Source organism: Ictalurus punctatus, chromosome 10 (genome assembly GCF_001660625.3).
Source record: "Ictalurus punctatus breed USDA103 chromosome 10, Coco_2.0, whole genome shotgun sequence".
Lineage (NCBI taxonomy): Eukaryota > Metazoa > Chordata > Actinopteri > Siluriformes > Ictaluridae > Ictalurus > Ictalurus punctatus.
In genome coordinates, this window is record NC_030425.2 from 28628899 (window position 1) to 28650000 (window position 21102).

Genomic DNA, 21102 nt, shown 5'->3' on the forward strand with positions numbered 1-21102 from the left:
GGAAGTGTAAACCGCTTCCTAGTCGACGACGCATGACGTCATACGGACGTAATGCGACGCCGCTAGCTTTAGCCTAATACCCAGAGTCACCGACACTGACTCTCTTCAGCTTACTGTTTATCAACGTTACCTTTTAATCCCAACACGACCTCAGTCTCCATCAGACAGAGCCGAAATCTTCATGAGACTGAGGAAGAAAATCCTCTAAGGCGGGGGTGCATTTTATATTAAACACCACGGAGATCAAACAGTGCTGCACGAGCTCCAACTTATGTTTATATCCGAAATGTTCAACTGTGTGTAAGGGGCAGGGGAAACTGGTGCAAGCTGCTTAAAAGGTTTAGTTTAATTGAAGTTTATTGTCATTATATGTTGTATTATGAAAATAATCGTTAGTTGCAGCCCTACTTTATATGTTTATAAAATTCAGATACGAGCCATACAAAGATGACCTTGATCTGGGGGTCAATGTAATTTTTTTTCAATCTGAAGCACTGAATGTGTTTAGACTCTGGAAAATCAACATGTAACTGTGTTTCCAAATACAAATGGATTACAGCATTATTGTAATCAACATACATTCTCTGTTAAAGTAATCTTACTATTATTCAGGTGTGTTATAGTTATAGCTCGTGCCACATGCATGCTTCTTAAAATTCCAGTAATGCCGCATCCCTGGGGACTTGTATGATGGTCGCTAGGCTTGTGATATAATCAGTCCGAGTTTCTTTTAACTGTTGCAGCCAAAAATGCTTAATTTTGCTGAGGCTTTAAAAAAAAAAAATTCAAAGAGTGTTTTTTGTACTTTTTTCTGCAGATAACTGGAAAATTGGTGAAATTGTTTTCAGGGGTGTTTGTTGGTAAATGAGACCTTTTAGCTGTACTCCTGTTCGACGCATGTGAATTGAAGAGGGATTTGACTGAATGCTGATGTCCCATGATGGATCTTGGCCCAAATCTGCAGACAATGTGCTGTAATTTAGAAAAATTGCAAGCTCCTCCCAATATTTTTGTGGGCAATTATTATTAGAATTACTCAAATAATCTTGAAACTGGAGAAATCATTATAAGTTGCATTTTCACTTGAACTTGGGGAAACCACTTGAAGCATGCATTGTGTTGAACTATTTGAATTGCTTTTGTTTGATTTGTTTATTGCAAACAGCTGAAAGTCTGTCAATTTTGACAATACACCTGTTTTACCATGGCGCTTGAATCATTTTGATTGAAACCATAGATGTATCTGAAACAACACGGACGCCAAACTTTTGAACAACGATGAATACTTCTGTGAATTGCTACGAAACTATAAACATTAGTTTTGAACTTGTTTATTCTATCAAGCAACAACCAGCAACACATTTATAGCATTTATTCCTCAGCATTTAAAAAATTTCTTTCATTCCCAAAGATATAATATTATGAATAATCAGCATTTACTGAGCAGAATGGTTGGTGGGTGTTGTAAATTACCCTTTTGCTGCCAGATATTTGCCATTGATGTATGACAAACAATATCAAAAGATAATAAAATTCAGACCTCGATTCATGTACGCAAGTAAAATGTTTGATACATTTAGTAAATTTCCCATATTATATTCAAATGCCAACTTTACCAAGACGTGGGGACAACATTGTCATCTTCAGAGCGTGCTGTGTTTGCTGGGAAGTGTTCTGCTTGTTCTATATAGTGTTGTAACGGTTATTTAAATATCAACATGTTCTCAGAGTTTAAAAATGAAAAGAGAAATCAGACACATGACTAAAGTTTACCTTTGAGCCAGTAGCAGCAGGAGTCTGTGGAGATTTTCCTGAACAGCGTCGTCTGGATTTCATTATAAGAGGTGTAAAGAATCAGGACACTGGAAGGAAAAATACAGAGATTCATGACTCCAGATCTATTTAATTGATCGTGGTAATGGTTTATGCTTTAAAAGTAACTTATAAAAGAAACGTGTTAAAAATGTGTTAAGTAGAAAGTATTTACCTCAGGAAAACTCACTCGCTGTCTGGAGATCCTCTCAGCAGGGACGACCGTTATGCGCGCGCTGGACTCAAACCTCAGTTTATATGCGCTCTGCCAGGCTGTAGCGGTACGGCGCCCCTAAAGGGACATGGTGGTATAGCGCGAGCTGTGCACGCGAGTAACAATCTAAGTTTTATGAAGTGTAAACAAAGTTTAGATCTTTTTTTTTTCATTTAAAAATCACATTTATATCACCATACCTGTGCTGTTATTACCCTGGCATTAAAAAATAAAATAATATTATTGCCTATTAGTGTATTGAAAAATTGTGGGAACGCATTTGTGGATTTTTAAAAATTTTGTTATTGGAGAAAATACTAATATAAAAATTACTCTGACAATAAGATTAATTTAATTTCACTTCATTTAATTTTACATTTCACTTATTTGCAGTGGATTTTCTAAGACAACACACTTATGATCATGTTGCTGCTAGAACACTGACCCATTGTTGAGTTGTCCTGTCTCATGTCCTATCTGAAAGTCATAAAGATGACATTAGTGATTGCCCTTGACTAACTTACATATTTACAATATTTAAGAACTTAAATATTAATTAAAAACAACCGCAACATGGTCTTTAACCATGGTGGGTTAACAAGGCAGGTAAAGCTAACTGACCACATTAATCCTCAAGTATTTGTGGATTTTTTTTCAACATTGATGCAGCTGTATATACATACTACATTCACATGTCTGTGTGTTATATAAACATTTTAAATCAATGCATTTATTGGCTACTAATTTCCAAAAATCACAGTTCTGTCGCTCTAACTCTAACAACAACTTTTTTTTGTTTTAATGGCGGTTGGCAAACCAACTAAAGGTGCATTACCGCCAACTACTGGACTGGAGTGTGGGCAGTAAATTGGCAGAAAAAAATAAATAAAATTATAATAATGTTCTGATTTAATCCCCCAAAAAACAATATTATCAGCAGACGTACTGGAGAACCGATCTAAAAGGATAAACAAAAAAAACTGATAAACAAACAGAAAACTAATAAAATGTAAAGACAGAAAATGTGCTTAGTTATAAATAAATCATTTAATATAAAAAAAATAGATATTATAATAAGTTCATAAAATATCAATAAAATGATAAATGAAACAATGTTTATTTACTATAGGTTGCTTTTAATATCAATTTGCCATTACGCTTACTTCACTATTTCCTTAGAAAGCTATTAGCCTTTTTCCAAATATGGATCATGTTTGTGTTAATCTACTTTTAATTAGGACTATTGTTTAAGATATTTAAAAATAAACATTTTACGCTTGTTTATTTATCAATTAACCAACCGTATTTCTCATTGCTATAATTTTAATTCAATTAATAGTGACCAAGAGCAGAGAACTTACACTTAACTGTTTATGACCGAATTCCAGATTAAAGCTTAAACAAAAAAAAGATCGGTATCTGTATCGGTATCGGCTGTAAAAATCCTGATTGGCGCGTCAGTAATGAACACCATTAAACTAAAGCGCTTTGCATCTGATGGGTGAATGAACTCACCCAATCACATCCTACATGAGATTATTCAGATATCTACATAATATACACAGAGCGGTTCGAGAACTGACTCCAGCCCAGAACCATGACCGTGGAAAATGTCTAATAGTGTAGCTTTAAATATATTTAAGAGGAGCAGACTTCAAACACTGAACATTGATGTTTATTGTATTTGTTTACAAGGTGAACAATTGTTTTTTGTATACAGTCTGTAAAATGAACGGAAAATATTACATTTAGTTTATCGGAAGGTAAATTAATGCGTCATGGCTCACACTATGTTCCTGAATTCTGTCATAATTGACCAGCTCAAGTTTTCTCATGCCTACCTGTGTGTTATATTGTGGCACATGAATGTTACCATCTCTTTAAAAAAAAAAAAAAAAAAAAAAAAAAAAAAAAAAAAAAAAAAAAAAAAAAAAAAAAAAAAAAACCCACACTACACTTCAACTGTGCTCTTAAATTTTTGTAATTTCCTAAAAGAAACTGTCTTGTGTCTCTCCTCCTGTAAACACTGTTACTGCCTTTTCTGCATACGCCTGAATTGTTTTCATTTGGTTGCATATTGTTATATTTGATGAATATTTTCATTTGGTTGATGGCATTTTTACTTATCCTATATTTTGGGTACTATTTTGTTTATGTTTTGTTTCTACGAGATGATACACTTTAAGGATCAGTCTAATTTGATGCAAAGATTTGAACATTAGCAGGAATGTAGCACAACACGGAGGTGAAAGCAGCGGTCTGTTTATTTAGACGTGAAAGTGCAACAAACATATGTTGTCCCTAAAATCAATTAAATAATCGCGATAAATAATCGAGATCTCAATATTGATCAAAATAATCGGGATTATCATTTCGGCCATAATCGTGCAGCCCTACCATGTGCCCTTCCCGTCATTAACACATACCAGGCACTGATCCATTTATATCTGTGTTCTTACTCCCCCATATTCATGTTCTTTCCCTTTATTGATTAGGTTATATTTCACATCATTTCTTACAAAAGTTGCTACCCCTCCATCTTTACCCGTTTCCCTATCGTTTCTGATTGTAGTATATTATAAATCACAAAGTCTAACCGTGGTTTTAACCACATCTCTTGCACACACATTACATGAGGTTTATCTAACAGATCAGTCACAAACTTTTTGAATTCTTGTCCATTAGCTATAAGACTCCTGGAATTCCACTGCAATATAACTAGGATCATGAAGAGCTGCCAGTCCATGACGGAGAGTTAGATTCCTGCAGTTAACATTTCTTCCACTCCTTCACAGCTGAGTCCTTGGTGGACGAATATATGACCTGACCTCATAGCTCATATATCCTATGTACACCTTACATAGCAGTCTAGAGTCATCAAACTTAATCATCACAGCCAAGCTGTCACAGTTCTCCCCATTTCTAGTTGTTTTAAGATGTTCTGCTTCTAGTACTTTTGCCCCTGAGATATTGTCTTTTATTTATTCCTCTCTAACACCTGTAGATATCCCTGAGATGACTCCTCGAACCCATGTTTATATCCAATCAACAAACAGTGAACTCTCTTACCATCTATTTAATTCAGTTGCATGGCTTTCCCTTGCTGGGCTTTATTTCTACAACTAATCAGTAGAGATCCACTTCTCAATATTTTAGCACTTTTGACGTCACCCAGTAGTTTGTCTATCGATTGTGTTAGCTGAACCGGACTCCACTCACCAAACGTTGTCCCTTCTTGAGATAATTTTATGATTGCTTTGTGTTCCTCTGCCTGTTTTGTTGCTCGCTATCTGTTTCTTCTGTGTTAGATATTCCCTATATCCGTATATATTCCGTATATTTTCCCTTTTTCCGTTTTCTCGATCATAGTATTTTCCATACACTCCTATCTCTCCCGCCATCTTCTTCAAACCCCATCTCACTTCCTGATTCGTCACTTCCTTCTGCCATCTCCTGCCCACTCCAGCCAATCAGAGCTTCACGTCCGGATCAGAACTATGCGCTGGGAACTGGTGTCATACCAAAATGCACGGAGCCAGGCTGCGTCCCGACGTTTCATGGAGCGTCCCGACGTTTCATGGAACGTCACGACGTTTCATGGAGCGTCACCACGTTTCACGGAGCGTCACGACGTTTCACGGAGCGTCACGACGTTTCATGGAGCGTCACGCCATCACGTGCTTAGATACGAGCATACAGCAGTTTCTTTCACTTACTCTTTGCCTGTTTGGGTCAAAAGCCCGCAAATAACTTCCTGAAGTCTACACGAATCATGTGACGATCAAGCGTTTTGAACTTCCGGTGGCGCAACTGTTTGTTTGAGTCGATTTTTCCTTTGAAAAGCAGATTGTGTTGGTTTGTGAAATGCTATATTTATTTTGGCACAAATTTAAGTCATTAGTTAAACCAGCCGCTCTTCCTGAACGGTTCCTGCACGGTTAATCTAGCCGCACATAAATAGGGGGGTTATACAAACACAACAATTGACAGTATTTATGAGTATACAGTCAACACGGTTTTATAACTTTTTACATTTAAACAATTGCAAAATCAAGCAAGTTTAAAGAGACGTTGTAAAGCATTAAGCCAAATAAAACTACATTTACTAAAAACGTCTTTTAAATCCAATGAATTTGAAGTGCAGTTACTTTAAAATTCTACAGTAAAAGGAATTGAACTTTATTGTTGTCATGTCCACGCCATTGCGGAACTCCAATTCCCAGAATGCACCGCCGCCTACAAATATGGTGGAAGCCTTCCGGACTGTTTTGAGAGGGTTTGCTTGTCTACCAATTTGGAGGAAAAAAGATTAAAAAAAAAAAAAAAAAAAAAAAAAACCGTTAAGACGAAATAAAAATAATCACGTTTTACTGTCATATTTTGACTTCCTCTGTGAAATTAACCATCTTAACGTTTTAAAAATGTATTTATGGTTAGATTTATAATAATAACAGCAGTAGCAATAACAACAACAATATAGTTTTTAAAAAATAGTTTCTTATGTTTTAATAAATGTGTTTTTTTTTCAGCTTAATCCTTTACAACATGTATGTAAAGTTTATCTGTTTTGTAATTTTTTTAATGAACAATTATTTAAAAAATAATAATAATAAATAAAAAAAACTTTTAGTCAGTAAACTCAGAAATGCTGTCTATTTCAACAGCGGGAAGTTGGTTAAAAAGGTCTTACCCAGTAACAGACTATACCAATGTTGAAAGAAATTCCAGAAATGATGAGGAAGAAGATGATTGAAATACATCAGTCTGGGAAGGGTTACACAGCTATTTCAAAGGCTCTGGGACTCCAAAGAACCACAGTGAGAACCGTCATCTCCACATGGAAAAACTCGGCACGGTAGTGAACCTTCCCAGAAGTGGCAGATCTTCTAAAATTCCTCCAAGAGCACAGCAACTACTCATCCAGGAAGTGACAAAAGAGTCAAGGACAACATCAAAGGAACTACAGGCATCTCTTACATCCATAAAGGTCACTGTTCATGACTCCACTATCAGACAGACACAGGGGGAAAATGGCATCCATGGAAGAGTGGCGAGATGAAAAACGCTAACCCAGATGAAGATCAAGGCTCATCTTAATTCTGCCAAAACACACCTTGATGATCCTCAAACCTTTTGGGAGAATGTTCTGTGGATTGATGAGCTGGAAGACAGGGTCATGTTACATCTGAAGTAAACCAAACACAGAATTCCACAAAAAGAACATCATACCTATAGTCAAGCATGGTGGTGGAAGTGCGATGCTGTGGGGATGCTTTGCTGCTTCAGGGTCTGGGCAATTTGCAATAATTGAGGGAAACATGAATTCTGTTTTCTACCAGAAAATCCTAAAGGAGAATGTCTGGTCTTCAGTCCTTAAGTTGAAACTCAAGCACAACTGGATTATGCAGCAAGACAATGATTACGTTTACTTGGACAGCAGTAATCTAATTACTGTCCTTATTCTGAGTAAGACAATATTGTGATTAAGGTGTTTAAATGAGTTGCTTTTAGAATACTCCTTTCATGTACCCGTTTTACATGTTATAGAACATCGATTAATGGCACATGTCATTACGTCCCCACACCACCCGACGTTCCCGCCAGAATTCCATGTATCGACATACAGTTGACCTTTGTTATGGGACTATATACAGTTTTGGGTGTTTCATTTTTAATTTTACTAAAGATTCAAGTGCAGTTGATTATTTGTCATACTATACGTGCAAATAGACGACTGTTTGAAGTCATGGTCTGTGTCCCAAACCATGTACTTACCTACTGTATAGTAGCCGAGATACATGTATTTCACATATTATATATCAGGTAAGTATGGGGTTTCGGACGCAGCCGTGCTCTCTTGTTTGCCGTCAAACGGTTGAGCACTGCTTTGTGTGTACATGGCCTGTCACAAAATGCGGTGAAAACTCCCACACGACGTTAATACTGTGATTAAGGTTTTTACATGTCTCTAATACACGTCGATAATGCGACTAAAACAGGAATACTCCACGTCTTAATTAGATTTGTGTTTACTTCGAGTATGAATTTAGTCAGATTAAGCTAATGAAAAAAAAAATGCTGTTTACATGGTAGCTTCTTAATCAGAGTATTGTCTTAATCGGGTTAGTATTGGATTATTGATGACCATTTAAACCTACTGAATGATACAAAGCATAGGAGTAAAAAAAAAAAAAGCTAAATGAAAGTTTTGGAGTGGTCTAGTCAAAGTCCTGACTTGAATCCAATTGAGATGCTGTGTCAGGACCTTAAACAGGCAGTTCATGCTCAAAAACCCTCCAGTGTAGTTGAACTAAAGCACTTCTGCAATGAAGAGTGGGCCACAGCACTGGGATCCTACTGATCTCCAGTTATCGGAAGCGTTTGGTTGCAGTTGTTGCTGCTAAAGTTGGCACAACCAAATTTTAAGTTTAAGGGGCAATAAATTTTTCACATGGGTGATAGGTGTTGGATTTTTTGCTTCAATAAAAAAGTAAATAAATAAAAACTGCATTGTGTGTTTAATCAGGTTGCCTTTGTTGTATTTCGTTTAAAGATCTAAAACTATTTAGTATGAGATATACACAAAAACAGAATAAAAATCACTGTATTGTACATCATTTCTGCTGGAGACAGGGTGTAGCACACAGTCTTCCACTACATTTGTTTTCAAGCAGAAGTATCCTGTGAATCCTATCTCATGTACCTGCACAGGCTGTTTCAAACGTTTGGTCTGCTAATGAAACTTATGAAAGAGTGGGAGATGAGACGACAGTGCGGTCCAGGGCAACGACACAGTTGATTATGCGGTCCTTTGTTGCTGTCTGAGACGCATCGAGATGCTTCGGTGTTCATACTACAAATGTTACGTGGTCATATGCATCTGAAACTACCTCTGAATGTGGTTTGAGTGATTGGATGACAATGCGTCCGGAAGACACGTTGGATCCCGTTCACACCTGTACTTCGTGCTGTCTTCTCATGATCGGATCACCCAGGATGCATGTTAATACCAGACGTGAACACAATCATACGAGCTTGGGTTACTACCTGTAAAGAGTTTTGCAAGTTCTCCCGTGCCCGTCTTGGTTTCATGTGGATTCTCCGGTTTCCTCCCACCGCCCAAAAACATGCTAGTAGGTGAAGTGGCTATGCTAAATGTACCATAGGTGTGGTAACGCTTCACGATTTTGCACGTCATCCTTGCACAGGGGCCATGCTAATCTTCTCTGTATCGTTCCAATTTTACTATATGTGCTACCGTAGCATACCTATGTGTGGATGAGTGTGTAAATGTGTGAGTGTGTGTGTGTGAATATTGTCCTGTGATGGAACAGTGTCTCATTCAGAACATGAACGGATGGATGGATGGATGTTTGTATACAATATAAATTACATATACTAGACATGTTAATAGACATCAGACAATAGAGTAAATAAAAGTATTTGTATGATAACAGTTTTTATATTGTAGATTTATTGCTGGAACCATTGTTGTGAGTACTTTACTGTGAAATTACAGTACAACTATAAAATGGAAAAACATTATCAAAACCGTAAAATTACAGTAAACACTGGAAACACTGCTGTCAGTATGTTGCTGTAAATTTACGGGTAAATTATTTACAGTCGCTTTGGATAAAAGTGTCTGCTAAATAAATAAATATAAATGTTAGGTTAAATTACTTTCTTTGTATTATTATATTTTTGGTTAATGTACATTATATAAAACTAATATTTACATTTAATACTAGGGCGCACGGTGGCTTAGTGGTTAGCACGTTCGCCTCACACGCGGAGGCAAGCCGCACGTAGGTGTAAAGCCCTGACTAGCCAATAGAAAGCGAGGAAAATCCGGGAGGCGGGTCTATTATATTATCTGTTACATACTATAACTATGTAACTTTTTTAAAAAGAGGCATTGTCAACATTCACTATTTTGATACACTTTCAGTGGGTAAAATTAACTGTTAAAGGAGAAATTCACAGTTTGACAAAATTAAAATAACTATCTAAATAATATATGCAGAGTGTGTTATAGTAAGTTATTGAAAATGTATTGCAAGTAAGGACTAAGAGTTTTAAAACATTTACAAATATAAGCAAGTTAAAACATATTTACAAATACACCAGACAAATAACTTAAAAAAATAAAATAAAATACAAAGTCTGTACACAATTCCACAATGGTAGAGAGAGAGAGAGAGAGAGAGAGAGAGAGAGAGAGAGAGAGCGCACAGAACAAATAGAATGAGATTCATGGACAACAGTATTACACAGTAAGTGTTTGTGGCTTTGTAACTATTTACCAAAATCCAAGCTTGTGCTTGGCTTGGAATCAGACGTGCCATGCACAGACCTTAAATGCTGTGTTTCACAACTGAGTTATTTTCTCTTTTCAACAATCCACCTCTGCCTCTCAGCCTCTCAGCCTCATAGAATGGGGACTGCTGAAACTCTGCCCATGTCGTCTCTGCATTCATTCCCTGTGCCTGATACAGGGAGAGCACTTTAGCAGGACAGTAAATGTATTTGCCTGCCACTCCAGGGAAACCAGTGTGGATATGAGGGCCATTGGGTCCTTGTTTTAGTGGCTGGTGGCAGAACCTGCACAGACAACTAGAAGGATGCTCCACTAATGATTTCCTCTTGCCTCTCTCTTCAATCACCCTCTTTCTCTCTGTCCCCCTCTGCTTAGAGGCCTCCAGCTCCCTCTGAAAGAAGGGAGTGTCTACAAAATCTTCAAATGGCATCCTGGGGTTGGTCAGGCCCTCTTTTATTCTTTTATTTTATTCTTGTACTGTTATTTTGTTGTTTTACGTTGGCATTTTGCACTTGAAAAATGTTGGGTAAACATGTTGCGACAAAGTTGCACAAATAAATGTTTACCTTCTGTTATTTTTATGCATGGTGATCTGTTGACCCAACTTAAGTAAACTTTGGCACCAAGAAGGCATGATATTGGTTGGATTAGAAATAGAAAAATGAAAGTGACATTCGATATATTTAAAGTCATGTGATACCAATGAAGACTTTAAACAATTAATTAAGGTACAGATAAATAAGAATAGCATTGTAAATGAGTTGAATTAAGCAACAATGTGCTTAAATATGAGTTATAGATATTTTTTTATTTAGTGAACCGAAATCATTTTCAGCCAGATAATTAGTCAATATAAATCAATTTCCATAAGATATTCAGTCAATATAAATCAATTTCCCCCAGATATTTAGTATATTTAGATTACTTTTGCTCAGATACTTTAGTAAATATAAATCAGTTTTGCTTGTGAAATTAATTTGGATTTACTCAGTATTTTTGGGCTGCATCGTTTGGCATTCTATTACTAAACCCAACACATTTTAATTGTTGCTTTTATTACCATGCACTTAATTTTTTCAGTACTTTTTAATCAAAGTTGTAGTCCTTAAAATCTATTCAATTATATTACGTGTCACTTTGTTGCCATCATTTTTTTAAGTAACCATTGGTCACATTTTTTACAGTGTATATTGTTTAGACCCTCCCCTGTAGCTCAGGTGGTCGAGCGAGTTGTCCACTAATCACTGGGTGCAGTTCAACCCTTGGCCCGCATTCTTCCACATGCTGAAGTGTCCTTGGGCAAGACGTTGAACTCCAAGTTGCCCCCGATGGCAGACTAGCACCGTTAATAAGAACCATTGTAAAGCACTTTGTATACCCACTGCATGCTGCACGGGTGTTCTCCGGTTTCCTCCCCCAGTCCAAAGACATGTATGGTAGAAAATGTACAGATGGATGGGTTCTGTTTTTTTTTTATTTTTGACACCAATGTTGCATGCTTACATGGAAAACTAAATGCTAATGGAACTATTTCACTCTATTTTTCATTGTGGCACCATCGTATGGGAGCATATATGAGGAAAGAAATGGCAAAATGGGGAATTGTTTTAATTTTCATCTTTTAAATTGAATTTTGCCACAAAATACCTTCCATAGTAGAAGAAGATGAAGTTATTTGTCAGAATGCATTTGTTTGTTTGTTTGTTTGTTTGTTTGTTTTAAAAGTAGAACCAGAAACAGAAGAAGAAATGGGATCCTGTACATGTAGGGGTAGAAGGAAATAAAACTGGGGTTGAACTGGCAAAAAGATCTATAAAGCATGAAACAGTTGATATACAAATACCATTCAGTAGAGCAGAGATTAAAACCACTATAAAGGGACACACATAAAATATGGCAGGAATACTGGGACACAGCTGACACCGGACAACATCTATATACTATACAAAAACAAGTAGGCATGAGTGTGAGGCAGGGCAGGAACTCAAAGGAAGAGATGATAAATATGCGTCTTAGAATAGGTCGTGCTGGCTTAAATCTAGCATTAAACAGAATAGTACAACACCCCACTGGACTCTGCACACACTGCAGTACACAAGAGACTGTAAAACACATTCTGTTAGACTGCAAAAGGTATGAGGAGGAAAGAACTGAGCTAGAGATGCAGATTGGAAAACAAAACATGGCACTAGAGAACTTGCTGGGGAAACACATGGAAAAGTGCACCGTCCCTTAATAAACTATCTGAAAAATACTGGGAGAAGTGAGAGATCTGCTGCCCACACTCCAGTCCAGTAGGTGGCGGTAATGCACTTTAAGTTGGTTTGCCAACCGCCATTTAGACCAGAAGAAGAAGAAGAAGAAGAAGACGCGGAAGAGCAAGATCGCCGTCTGTGTTGTTGTCGTCGTCGTGCCTTTATCCTGAAAGCGGTGTTTTCTCCCCCGAACACAGCGCGCCGTCAGCGTCATGGACCCTGGGACCACCATCCTGCGGGTGAAGCGGAAGAGAGGCACGGACCCCGCGGACGCGCTGCTACTGGCCTGTAAGCGGATCAGAGCCGAGTCCAGCGCTGAGCAGCCCGAACCCGAACCTGAGCACGCGCGCATCGAGAACTCCGTGTTTAAGCTCGTGGCCACGGTCGCCACACAGGTGATGCTATCTAGCCGATGTGCTAACTCCTTATCTATTTAGTCATTTAATCTTAACCGTGCACCGGCTGCGTACGATACCGTTTTATCAAGTCTCTAATCAGCTAGCTAGCTAGCTAGCTAGCTAACAGCGGTGACAGTTGGGTTCTGTTAGCTAGTTTGCTAGCTAACTTTGCTAATTAGCCTCAGGTGCGAACTTTAGTTTGCTTCTAACTTGACAAGTAAATATAACGGTATTGTCTAGTTTATACACTATATTTTACATTTTAACCCTTGGGCATCGATTAAGGAAAGTTACACATAGGTCCATAGAGGGGGAAAAAACTGCCCATGTCCAAAAAGCATCATGAAAATATTTATGTATTTTTTTAAATTTCCCCTTTCACTGCCCCCCCCCCCCCCCCCATCAGATCTGATCATAATCACCAAACATTCATTCTCTTTCAGAATTTTAACCCTTTAAATGTTGAACGTTTTTATATATATATATATATATATATATATATATATATATATATAAGCCATTATTTTCCATATACTAAATGTTAAGACTGGAATAAAGTCGGTGTGACGTTGGACGTTCGATATTCGCGGATAAGGGGAAATTAAGGGACCGTCTCTAAAGTTACACACACTGTTAAACACGTTTCTGACTTCAATAGCATTTGAAGGGAATATAACCAACTGTAAAATGATCATCTAGATGTCAGCTATAATGAATACCTTTTTAGATTTCTGATATTTAATAAAATAAACTATTAAATCATATATATATATACATATATATATATATATATATATATATATATATATATATATATATATATATATATATATAAAAAATTACCACGTAGTTCACTACAGAATGGGCCCATACACAAAATATACCATAATTTAAAGCTCAATAGGATTTGAAGAATATGGCTTAGTCACACATCCAACTGTAAAGTGTTCCTCTAGGTGTCAACTATAACACACACCTTTTAGATTTCTGATATTTAACCCTACAATGCATGAACCAAAAAAACCTTCACGAATGCATAAAGGGGGTTGAAAATGACCCGAACTGGATTGAATGGTTTTCTTCAAAAAATAGATGTCCTATTAATGACATAAATATTTATATATATTTATATTTACACACACACACACATATATATATATATATATATATATATATATATGTGTGTGTATATATATATATATACACATACACACACAAACACACACACATCTTCAGTACACACATACAGTACCAACCACAACTCTGATATCCACACACACACAGCCTCACAATTCTATCTGCTTCATGTATTCAGCTGGTCCGCGGCACTCTATAATGCAGCGGAATCAGAAAAAAGGAAAAGCGTGGATTTTCCCCAGAGGCTAAACCTGAGGAAAATATTACATATTTCAGAATTTTTTTTTTTTTTTTTACAAAAATCAATGTTTTGAAACCTTATCAACGAAATAAAAGCAGATAAACACAGAACGCATGATTCTTAAACGTCACGGGGATTAAATATTGCAGTTTGAATGGGTTTCAGTGGGGACGTTTTTGTGAACCTCGTTTAAAATAGATTTATGAAAACAAATGAGGGTGAAATATTAAAATTCCAATAAAACTACACACCTTTTGCAAATTTTATTGCCGTTTCATTAACACAGAACAAATGATTTAAAAAAATAATAATAAAGTCCATAAGGATGCACAGAGGTAATTTCTAATTTGGTAATACGGCAGAACACAGATTTGCTTCTTACGGTATGTAGCACTAGTTTTTGTGAAATGATGATCAAATTATAATTTTAATAAATTAGAATACCTGCTTAGGTATCACTCACAGATACAAAAAAAAAGTGATATCACCGATTAAACTCTGTATCTTTGAGGGTTAAAGCCGTAAAATAAACACATCTCACATTTTAACGCGTTCCGTGTGTTTTCTTTACAGGACGCCCCGGTGCAGAGACACGTGCGTGAAGCCCTGTCACGTCCACGTCTCGCGCACGCCCTGCGTCCGTCTCATGGCACCTCCAACAGGATCGTCGGCAACTTGCGCAGTGCCAAATGGAGCACCAGGCGAGAGGAGCGGTACCGGATCCTCTCCAGCCACCGCGCCGGGCTTCCTGCAGAACCTCGTAAAGGACGAGAACCCGCAGAGACGGATACGGAACCTCGTCTGGGAGACGTCCAGGTGTTCGATATCGTTCAGGAGGACGTCGAGGAGGACGAGAAGGATCCTGAAAAGGTAAGGAGGTTGGAAGTACGTGTGATGACGACGAGAAATTCTACTGGTGTTCTGGGTTTTTAAAAAAAATTTTTTCTTTAAAATCGCTTCTCTGTCCGTCTCCTCCAGAATGTGAAGTCGGATCCCGAGGCGATTCTGTGTAACTCGGTGAAGATGGTACGTGAGAAGTTGAGCGTGTCGACTCACGGGGCCGGGACCGAACATCGTGAGAAGGAGGACGACTACGTTTATGATTTGTACTACCAGGAGACGGCCACGCCCGGCTGGATTCAGGACATCTTATCGGTCAGACCCTACACTGATGAAGGAGAGCTGGTGAGTGGAATTTAAAAAAAAAAATGTATATAAAACCAGAAAACCGTCGCAGATTCTTTTAAGAAACAGCTGAACATCGTCTTACCGGTGTTATGACATCATAACATTTAAGAACCAATCAGGATGTGGTATTCAAATGGAGATCATATATATATAAAAAAAAAAAAAAAAAGGTTTCCCAGAGGAGCTTGGAGTTGTGACTTGTATATTCGTCGAGCGTTTATTTGTTATTTAATACATAAACATTTCTATGGTCTTCCACACCCGTGTAGGTGACTTTAACCTCGTTGAATTGTCGCTGTTCTTTACCAAACTATTAATTAGCAACAGCACGTCTTCATCCCAAAGAGAAGGTAGTTTCGAGGCTTCCGGAATCAAAGTAACGCAATTAAAATCCACAGGTACCTGAGGAGGTCGCTTGGGAGGAGGATGTGTACGAGGACGAGGACGATGAAAACGCCGAAAGCAACTGGAGGAACGATTACCCAGACGAGGAGGACAGCGACGGCGAGGGTAACGAAGAGCGCTACGGAGGTGCGTGCGTGGGTCAGGTTCTGTCCCGAGTAAACATTTACGCTTGGAGCTCACTTACATTTATTCATTTAGCAGATGCTTTTATCCAAAGCGACCTTACAAATGAGGAAATACAAGCAAAATGTTGTTGCTCACAGGCTGCGTACGAACATGTGTTCATTTCTGGAAGCTATCTCGCTCACGGTCATTTTTAAGATCATTGTGCCTTTTTAAAAAAAAAAAAAAAAAAAAAACCCTAACTGACCAATCAGAAGGCAGATCATTATCACATGACCCTCAGGTACATAAAAGTCTGTAGGAATGCTGTAATAGCCACGTCTTGTTATCCAGCAGGGGTGTTATTCATTTTGCAGGGTTAATGAACTGCTCCAGGAGCATGTCAGGAGAAACGAATATTCTGTTAATCTGTAAATAATTTACAATCAGGGCTTTAAAGTTATGAATCCTATAGACGTTTTGTCATTCTCAGCACTAAGTGTAACTCCAGCCTCGCTACTCCGCGTAACGCTTTCTATCTTCACCTTCATGTTCCAGGCCTTAAAGCGTACTTCAGACATTCTAGAAAGCTAACTAAAAAGATATTTCAGCTTATTGCGGATCTTAAGAGCGTCGTGTGATTATGCGTCGTTTTAATTCTGTATATTTTTTATTCCTCCAGGTTGTTGGAGCGAGGAGCACTCGTACAGCCGGAGGAGCTGGGAGTGCTATCAGAGGGAGGTGATGAAGGAGTTTGACGAGAACGATGATGATGAGGACAGAGAAGAATACGATTCTGACTGAGACAGTGTGTGTGTGTGTGTGTGTGTGTGTGTGTTAGAGAGCGAGTTTTTACTCCCAGTATGATGCAGTGTTGTGTTTGTGTGCCAGTTGATGCGTATTTTGTGTTGTGTTAGAGATGCGTGATGTTGCCGTTTTTAGTGATTGATGTGCATGCTAGTGTGATGAGGTGTGTTTGTGTGTGATGTGCATAAACCCCCCTCCCCCCAAAAAAAGGGCAGTGGTGACTTCTTGTAAATATGTAGATGTGTATAAACCGAAATAAAAACGAAAGATTCCAAAAGTCAGAAGTGTTTATTAACGTGCTGCAAAATAAATGAAATAAAACGTCTCTCCGCTGCACTTTATGAAAGTGAACAAGATTAAAGTCAGTTTACTATAATTATTATTTTTAGGTGTAAAGAATCCAATGGGGTAATGAAGTGTTTTTATATAGTTTCAGTCCTCTGAACAGCACGTGTCTGAAGAGAAGTTTGGTGATAAACCCTTTCACAGTGTGATCCCCTACAAAACCTGTTTTTTAAAAAAAAAAAAAAAAAAAAAAAAAAAACACACACGGGATGACGTGAAACACGCCCCGGCATGTCTGCTATTTTTCCCTCATCTTCATTTTTTTTTTTTTTTAATAGTAGTGTTAGTTTTGTGGTCATTGTGTTTCCCTTTCTAAAATCAAACACACAATTACAAACAATTCACAAAGTACACTGCAAATACTGATCAAGTGAAAATATCTTTAATATATAAAATGGATAAACTTGTCCATATTAATCAAATACAAGATTATTCAGCCTTTTTTTCCCCCCTCCCAGTTTTAATGATTTCAAGCTTTATATTTTTCCCTAAAATAAAATTTAAAAACCCGCTAATTTTATTGAATGAAAATCGGTTGAATTCTCTTATACTGGGTTTACTGTAACAGCAACTGAGAGAAATCTGAATATATTAGAGATAATTTCACTCGCCAAGACGTGAATGTTTGCAGCGTAGAAGAGATTTTCTAAATATCCAAAACATCTCAAATGAATGTAGCTAATAAATAACTCGCTTTTTCACACCGTTGACATAAAAAGAGTCCGTTAGAATTCCAAAACACAGACGGATAAATATATTTGAGGAAGACGATCGGAAGTCCATCGGCTCACGTTCCTTGTAAGGCACCTCACACACACACACGTCCCTTAGAGGACAACACGCCCCGGGTCACATGACTGGGCTCCTTCACCTGACTGTAGGTGTCCAGAACACATTGGGCTGGAGAAGCAGTTCTTTTTACACATGGAGGATTTAATCCACAGGGTCCATCTCCGTGAGAACGCAGAAACACGTGAACTGAGTGAATCGAGTGACAGAACCTGCAGGGGAGAGAGAGAGGGGGGGGGATTTATATGAAAGTGACCCGGTCTGTACAATGGACACCAGTGGGTGAGCCAGAGTGGAACTTTTAAGAGAAAGAAAATAAAAGCACAAGATTCAATGCTGTTTAAAAAAATAAATAAATAAATAAATATAAAAAAAAAATAGACATTTCGATGATTATATCCATTAGAGCAGGCGATTCATGTGAAATAAGATCGCAATACAGTACTGCTGCATTTTCTGTAAATAAAAATAAAATCTAATATTTTATTTGATGCCTACGAATCATGTATTTATTTATTTAATAATAATTAAAAATTAATTAAAAATCTGTAAAAAAAAAAAAAAAGTTTACTTTTAAAGTAAACTCTTTTGCAGTTAAAGGCACCGAATCATGTTTTACGAGTGTCGGTGAGCAGCAGAAACACTCACGCAGCAGTGCGGAGATGAACGGTGGCCGTTTGGACTCGGGGAGGTGAACGCCCAGGAAGTACACGGGAACGCCCGAGAGAGCGATGGCGATGCCGATGAAGGAGTTGAGCGTGTCACTGTAGAGGGGTACTGTGACCAGGAACACCGTACACAAGCAGAACACCACAGGGTACACCAGGGACAACTGTACACACACACACACACACACACACACACACACACACACACACACACACAACAATACTCAGTTACAGTTATTAAAGTATTTATCCCACAGCACAGTTGAGTCTGATTCTCTGGCAGTAGTGCAGCTACAAATCACATTTTTATATTAACGGGCTATCGTTTCTATAGTAACAGCTCATAGCACCAACACGATTTCCTGTAAGTCCGACGCCTGAAATTAAAACTGAAACCACAGCAGTTTATAATAAATAAATAAATAAATAAATAAATAAATAAAAATCACACAGCAGATTTATTTTTCCCCCTGCTGTAATGTAAGGATGATAATACAGCTCAGTCACCTTCACAGGCCGCGGTCTCTCCGGATCTTTCCAGCGTAAGTAGACCTGCCCAGCGATGGACAGACCGACGAAGAACCAATAGCTGAAGCTGTAGTAGTTAATCAGCTGGAACACATCCTGCACGGTCAGGTAGATCAGAGCCATGGCACACTGAGCACAAAAACCAACAACATCCGACATCAGTGAGATCAGCGTTCAAGAGAAACCTGACCACCAGAGGGAGCTGCAGCTCGGCATCGACACTCCCGATCTGCTGGATTAGATCACATGATCCGATCTGCAGGATTCCCTGGGGGTCAGTTAATTATTATTATTACAGGCACCGACAACAAACAGTGACATCGAATTTGATGTCTAGCGCAGCGTTCGTCACTCTGAATTTATTTTACAAAATAATAATTAAACACAATTGGCACAGGCCAGAAGAGTTGAAAAGGCATATATACGTGGAGATCACTAAACCACACTCTGTTCTTTTATGAGTGTTTGTGTACTTTATATGTAACTAATGAATTAGTAGGAATTTCTTCAGAACAGAACAGAACAGAACAGAACAGAACAGAACAGTCCCACCACTTTAGCTGACCTGGGCGTGGCCTCAACAGATCAACACTGCTAGTTGTTTTAAGGATAAGACTTGGTTTAAGAGCAGGGGTTCTATCTATCTATCTATCTATCTATCTCTCTATCTATCTATCTATTGTTTTTCCACTTTTACTTCCAATAAGAAATTGTAGTAGCAATAACTTTCTTCCATTTTTACAGGAACCAGTTGCAGGTAGGAACTAAATCTGTGAGCGGGGAACCGAAGAAACGTCTTCCCACCACACGCCGTACGATCCGATCGGTCCGAGGAATTGCTTCGAGTCAACGGTTCTGGATTTGTCGCTCGTCGTGCCGGCATATTTCGCAATTTTTTTGAGAAAATCCTCAGTTCAGATGTCGCGCGTTGCTGAAATCGTGGTTCTTCGACGTACGAAGAAAAGCGACGGTCGCCTGTCGCCGAGTCACGTCCGAGTGCGAACCAGAGGGAATGACACGAAATTATATCTATTATCAAAAAAAAAAGTACTTTTTTTCTATAAAATTGGGATTACAATGAAAATAAATTCAAACGATCTCCATCTTGACACACGATCTGGCAACCCGAGTAAAGATGCAGAGCCGTGTTTAAGGTGCAGCACACACGGCCGTTTAAACCTTCAGGCGAAAGTCAAAGTCCAAACTGCACGAGCAGTTCATGGTTAAATAATATTCAACTATATCGAGTTAGCATGCTAGTTAGGAACTCTCTCACAGTCTGGGTCGAGAGTCATTCGATCACATGATGTGCGAGTTGATCCGAGTTCGTACTTACGTTGAAGAGGAGCGCAGGGATGGGCGTGAACCTCTGCACGTGGATCATCGACAGAGCATCGGGGAGGTGACCTTCCCGAGAGCCGACGAAGAAAAGCCTAAAACAGTCAGGATGTGTCAGGAAACGGAGGTTTGTGTGTGTGTGTGTGTGTGTGTGTGTGTGTGTGTGTGTGTGTGTGTGTGTGTGTGTGATGAATCTGACCTGGAGGCTGCAATGATGGATGAGTTGAGTCCACCGTAGCAGGACAGAGCCACAGCGATGGGGATTGTCCAGCTCATTACACCTAAAGTGTGATCAGCAAACGTCTGCAAGACACACACAAGATATTTAACAGTCCCTAAATGTTTTATTCCACGTGTACAACATCAATTTACCAACAGTCGCATTTTTATTTATTTATTAAAGAGCAAGACGTCATTTTTTCCCCCCTCTTGAAGTAAAAAACAAAACAACGGCGTGTTCTCGAGAAACCACAGAAGAACCACTCCTCTGTCCTGGAGGTGTCGGAAAACCTCCGGTTCCAGCTTTAGCTCGGACTGTTACAAAGCGCTCACGCT

At 38.4% G+C, this 21102-nt stretch overlaps 3 protein-coding genes and 1 non-coding gene across 8 annotated transcripts in view; 1 reads left to right on the forward strand and 3 right to left on the reverse strand.

The window, feature by feature from the left end:
* The window catches only part of LOC108270515 (zinc finger protein 431), a 29604-nt gene extending 24016 nt beyond the window's left edge, over positions 1-5588 (reverse strand). The window contains exons 1-3 of one of the 3 annotated variants that reach the window (XM_053683398.1): positions 5246-5588; positions 1988-2132; positions 1774-1862 (exon numbers count right to left, since the gene is read on the reverse strand). Coding sequence is in view for 2 of the 3 variants with exons in the window: in XM_017477304.3 (XP_017332793.2) it covers positions 1774-1836 (63 nt within the window). In the remaining variant the exon portion in view is untranslated. Of the gene's footprint in view, positions 1-1773; positions 1863-1987; positions 2153-5245 lie in introns of all 3 variants that reach the window. The other 2 variants (XM_017477304.3, XM_017477306.3) reach the window with 2 other exon arrangements.
* A 3600-nt stretch (positions 5589-9188) lies between these two features.
* On the reverse strand, positions 9189-9292 carry LOC124628607 (U6 spliceosomal RNA). Its single transcript, XR_006983195.1, has one exon. It is a non-coding gene; the product is annotated as a U6 spliceosomal RNA (small nuclear RNA).
* Positions 9293-12689: 3397 nt separating this feature from the next.
* On the forward strand, positions 12690-17163 carry slc7a6os (solute carrier family 7 member 6 opposite strand). The gene is made up of 5 exons (XM_017478506.3): positions 12690-12996; positions 14951-15247; positions 15356-15562; positions 15964-16096; positions 16755-17163. Exons 1-5 carry the CDS (start codon positions 12814-12816, stop codon positions 16874-16876), a joined length of 942 nt encoding a protein of 313 aa, XP_017333995.1. The 5' UTR covers positions 12690-12813; the 3' UTR covers positions 16877-17163.
* The window catches only part of slc7a6 (solute carrier family 7 member 6), a 14526-nt gene continuing 10572 nt past the window's right edge, over positions 17149-21102 (reverse strand). For all 3 annotated transcript variants that reach the window (XM_017478504.3, XM_053683396.1, XM_047157923.2), the window contains exons 6-10: positions 20747-20850; positions 20546-20642; positions 19189-19338; positions 18662-18845; positions 17149-18225 (exon numbers count right to left, since the gene is read on the reverse strand). In XM_017478504.3, the coding sequence (XP_017333993.1) occupies positions 18158-18225; positions 18662-18845; positions 19189-19338; positions 20546-20642; positions 20747-20850 (603 nt within the window). In that variant the 3' untranslated portion in view covers positions 17149-18157. The remainder of the gene's footprint in view (positions 18226-18661; positions 18846-19188; positions 19339-20545; positions 20643-20746; positions 20851-21102) is intronic.

Excerpts from the sequence above, each read along its gene's own strand:
- slc7a6os (XM_017478506.3), top strand. The coding sequence starts at position 12,814 with ATGGACCCTGGGACCACCATCCTGCGGGTGAAGCGGAAGAGAGGCACG. Across the intron at positions 12,997-14,950 it reads TGGCCACGGTCGCCACACAG|GACGCCCCGGTGCAGAGACA; the intron begins GTGATGCTATCT and ends TTTTCTTTACAG. Across the intron at positions 15,248-15,355 it reads ACGAGAAGGATCCTGAAAAG|AATGTGAAGTCGGATCCCGA; the intron begins GTAAGGAGGTTG and ends CGTCTCCTCCAG.